General features: G+C 44.3%; 1 protein-coding gene across 1 annotated transcript; it reads right to left on the minus strand.

The window, feature by feature from the left end:
* Positions 1–503: 503 nt before the first annotated feature.
* Positions 504–1,748, minus strand: LOC310935217 (uncharacterized protein F54H12.2-like; the record flags this gene model as incomplete). The annotated part of the gene is made up of 1 exon (XM_083899070.1): positions 504–1,748. The coding sequence occupies one exon, from the start codon at positions 1,746–1,748 to the stop codon at positions 504–506; it is 1,245 nt and encodes a 414-aa protein (XP_083755196.1).
* Positions 1,749–2,423: the final 675 nt, after the last annotated feature.

Raw genomic sequence — 2,423 nt, forward strand, 5'->3', positions numbered from 1 at the left:
ATTTACGATATTTATTCACAAAGTTGGAAACTTTACGGTCATTTTCTATGGCATCCTCCTGGTACAAAGACAGCGTTTGTTTAAAAGATAACCCGCAGGCCCTCTGGCAGAGATAATAAACGCAATGCTGACCGCAGACTAGAGAAAAAAGGTGTTGAAGTTGATGGGTGTGATAAAAAATTTCTTTCACTCCTCGCTGATTTTCCAAAAACTGTAAAATGCTTGAGGGGTAATGACTAAAGTCTGGTGGAAATCCAAAAGAATCAAAAAAGGTGGCTTTACCCCCCGCTTCCAACGTTAAAGCTATCCAGTGTTCTCCGGGTCTATGGCTTTCATGCGTGTTGACAATAAAATAGGCAGGGAGTCTGAAACTAGACTTTAAAAGAGGTAACTGATCGCAGGGCCACACTCCACAAAAAATATCTCCCAACAAAGGGCTCAAAAGATTCTCTAGCTCATGATTGTTCATGACGATTGTTTCAATAAAAAAAAAAATAAAAAAATCAGTAATAGTCTACCAGCACCTGTCTTTTAGAATTGATCTCTAAAACAGAATCATAACAGGCATAAACCACCAGAGTCGTGGTCTGAGGCAGGGGGACCCTAAATCTCATCTCCAGCCTTAAACTCCCGCTGGAAACTGGAGACAAGGCCTCGGTGTCCTCTCCAGGATTAAGGTTAAACACAAACAGGGTGTATCCGTTTCCAAACTCTTGACGGTCGATGCTCAGAGGTAAATCTTTGAGATGTCTACCCGTGGCTGTAAACAGGTTGTAAAACTCTCTGACTGAAATCCCCTGGTTAAATTGTGGCTGAAAAGCTTTAGATGGGACCTGTCGACCATCTTGACAGAGGGCAACGTATTCCACATCATTGTGGACAAAATTAAAGGGTGATAAGTCTGGTTTCCCTGTAAAGGCCTCGTGATTTACCATTCCCAAAACAATATATTTTGGCATGACTCCGAGAAACAGGTTCTCTTGGCTGCATATTCTGGAATTTCGAGGGATGGAGAATGTTTTCACGTTAACGCGTGACAGAGGGTAAAGGGCGTTCCCTCTCTGCAGGGCAGCTGTGTGACCCAAACGGACGGCTGGGGAGACGGTGACTTTTTTGACAAACAGAGATGCTCCCAAAATTCTGAGTCTGAAATCAGAGACTGCGTTTCCCATGAGGCAAAAGGCGTTGTTGGCCCTAGTGAGTTTAATTCTGGCATCCACAGAATTCAAAAGAAGTCTTTCGCAAAAGAATATGTCCCCGTGAAGAGGACCCAACAGATGTACTTCTGCAGAGCGCGCGGTGAAGGCCGCTCTCTGTACTAGCCCTTTATTGGGGCCGTTGGGAGCTACGTCGATAGAATCCATAGCCCCTGCCGTGTCTTTGTAAAAAAGCCCCGCGCTGAATTGACTCTTTAGCGTATGTTCAGAAAAGTTGAGCAGGGTTTCAATCATGGCTCTGTAGGGGTGTGTGGCGCTAGACTGGGAAATTAATCTATCCCCCAGAATAACGTCGCATTGGCTGAAGAGGGTATTGAGAGGATAATTGATGAAACCCACAGCGGCGTCGTTGGCCAGGTTAGAACCATCGGGATTGGTAATTTTCACACGCAGGTGTAGCAAGGTGTCGTTAAGATCCAGGTATTTTTCACCATCTCCGGGGATAAAAAACTCGATGGGACCCCCGTCAGTCATAGCGGACAGAGGAGAAATTTCCGTGTAAATTTTATCGTCGATAGACAGTTGAGTCATGGGTGCTGAAAATAAATCCAGCTCTGCCAGAGTGCATTCGGATGATTTCTGATGTAAAAGAGCCATTCTTTTTTTTTTTTTTCTCTCTCTATTAAAATATGTCGATGCGTTGGAGAGACTTGTTTCCCTTTGACTTGCTTTTACCAACTGGTTTCTTCTTTTTCCGCTCTCTGTCTTTTGTGGAAAGACGCTGCCCTGGTGGGCGCTTTCTCATCCTGCGTGATAAAATCATGAGGCCCCCACTTCCTTCTTGCTGCTGCTGCTGCTTATTGTTAAATTTAGCCACAGTGTGATTGATCACGTCCGAGGCAATGTTGGAAGCGGCATTTTTGAGATGAGGTTTAGCGATGGCAAAACCTCTTTTCAACATGGGAGACACAAAACGAAACAGTCTGGAGAATATAGAACCTATACCTCGACCATACATCACTGGCGATCCATAAAAACCGGGTAAAGACCCTCCCACCTGACTTTCATAGTAATTTACAAAACGGTGAGGATCCGTGTGAATCATTTTGTTTTTCTAGGAGAAGGAGGAGGCGGGCTTAAAGTGAAGCTTCACAATGCTTTTTCCAAAGATAAAGTCGGCGCACCTGTTTCGATCAGTTTTGATCTCAATGCGAATACTTTTGATGTAATTTTTGGACAAGGGGAGGTAATGTATCCTTTGGTATC

This window comes from Microchirus variegatus, assembly GCF_963457635.1.
Source record: "Microchirus variegatus genome assembly, chromosome: 12".
NCBI lineage: Eukaryota > Metazoa > Chordata > Actinopteri > Pleuronectiformes > Soleidae > Microchirus > Microchirus variegatus.